At 55.9% G+C, this 1,061-nt stretch overlaps 1 protein-coding gene across 1 annotated transcript in view; it reads left to right on the forward strand.

The window, feature by feature from the left end:
• LOC103772178 (tubulin--tyrosine ligase-like protein 12) overlaps nucleotides 1–889 on the forward strand; it is a gene marked incomplete at both ends in the record, with an annotated part of 6,354 nt that extends 5,465 nt beyond the window's left edge. The window contains 2 exons of the mRNA XM_008939495.1: nucleotides 581–732; nucleotides 808–889. Of these exons, the coding sequence (XP_008937743.1) occupies nucleotides 581–732; nucleotides 808–889 (234 nt within the window). The remainder of the gene's footprint in view (nucleotides 1–580; nucleotides 733–807) is intronic.
• Between the last annotated feature and the right edge of the window lie 172 nt (nucleotides 890–1,061).

Genomic DNA, 1,061 nt, shown 5'->3' on the forward strand with positions numbered 1-1,061 from the left:
CCCCTAAGATACTGGAAGGCCACAATAAGGTCCCCTGGGAGCCTTCTCTTCTCCAGACTGAACAGCCCCAACTCTCTCAGTCTGTCCTCACAGGAGAGTTGCTGGTTACTGGTGACCTACAGCTCTGTGCAGTGGGACAAAGTGCCACCTTTGCCAACAACAGGCGACTCGTGCAGGTGTTCACAGGGAGCCTGTGACGCGCGGTGCCACGTCAGAACATCGCTGCAGCTTCACTCGTGTCGGTGTGTGGACAGGGCTGTTTCTGGAGCACTAGAATGCACAGAGAATTGCTTCTCCTTTCTAGTTCAACCAGATCATGGCAGCAACTATAAAATTAATATTGTGATTTTTAAAAAGGTGTGTTCTGGCCCCCCCAATGTTGTAGGGTTTGACAAGCAGCACCTGTTTGCCTCACAACACGGCGTGTGGGAGCGTGCTGTAACGAGAGCCTGCGGTGCACACCGAGGGCATGGTGCCGACCCCCCGACACCCGCCTTTCCTCAGGGCTGAGTTGTATTTCCTGTCAGGCACGGGCAGCGTGCAAGCGCCCGTTCCCTCGGTGCCTTTCCCTTTGCTGCAGGTAGTGTGCAAGTACATCGAGAGCCCGGTGCTGTTCCGGCGGGAGGAGGTGGGGCCGGTGAAGTTCGACGTGCGCTACGTGGTGCTGCTGCGCTCGGTGCGGCCGCTGCGGCTCTGGGCCTACGAGGTGTTCTGGCTGCGCTTCTCCAACCGGTAACCGCCCGCTGCGGGGAGCCGCTCGGAGCCAAGCGGGGCCTGCGCAGCCTAAGGGGGGGTTTTGTTCCCTAGAGCCTTTTCACTGGATGACTTGGATGACTACGAGAAGCATTTCACAGTCATGAATTATGCTCCCGGTGTGACATTAAAACAGGTAAGCAGACAATGCAAAATGTTCCCTTAGCTTCCCGTTGTTCAAACGCCTTCCGTTGTATCCTTTGTGACTGTTGCCAAGTAACCCGTTTCACCTACCTGTTTAACCTGCCACTTAAAAGGAAGGACCCTAAGCCCTAAACTTTCCTAGACTCGTCCCCCTCTTCTCCCCT

Source organism: Merops nubicus, unplaced genomic scaffold (assembly GCF_000691845.1).
Source record: "Merops nubicus isolate BGI_N331 unplaced genomic scaffold, ASM69184v1 scaffold2854, whole genome shotgun sequence".
Lineage (NCBI taxonomy): Eukaryota > Metazoa > Chordata > Aves > Coraciiformes > Meropidae > Merops > Merops nubicus.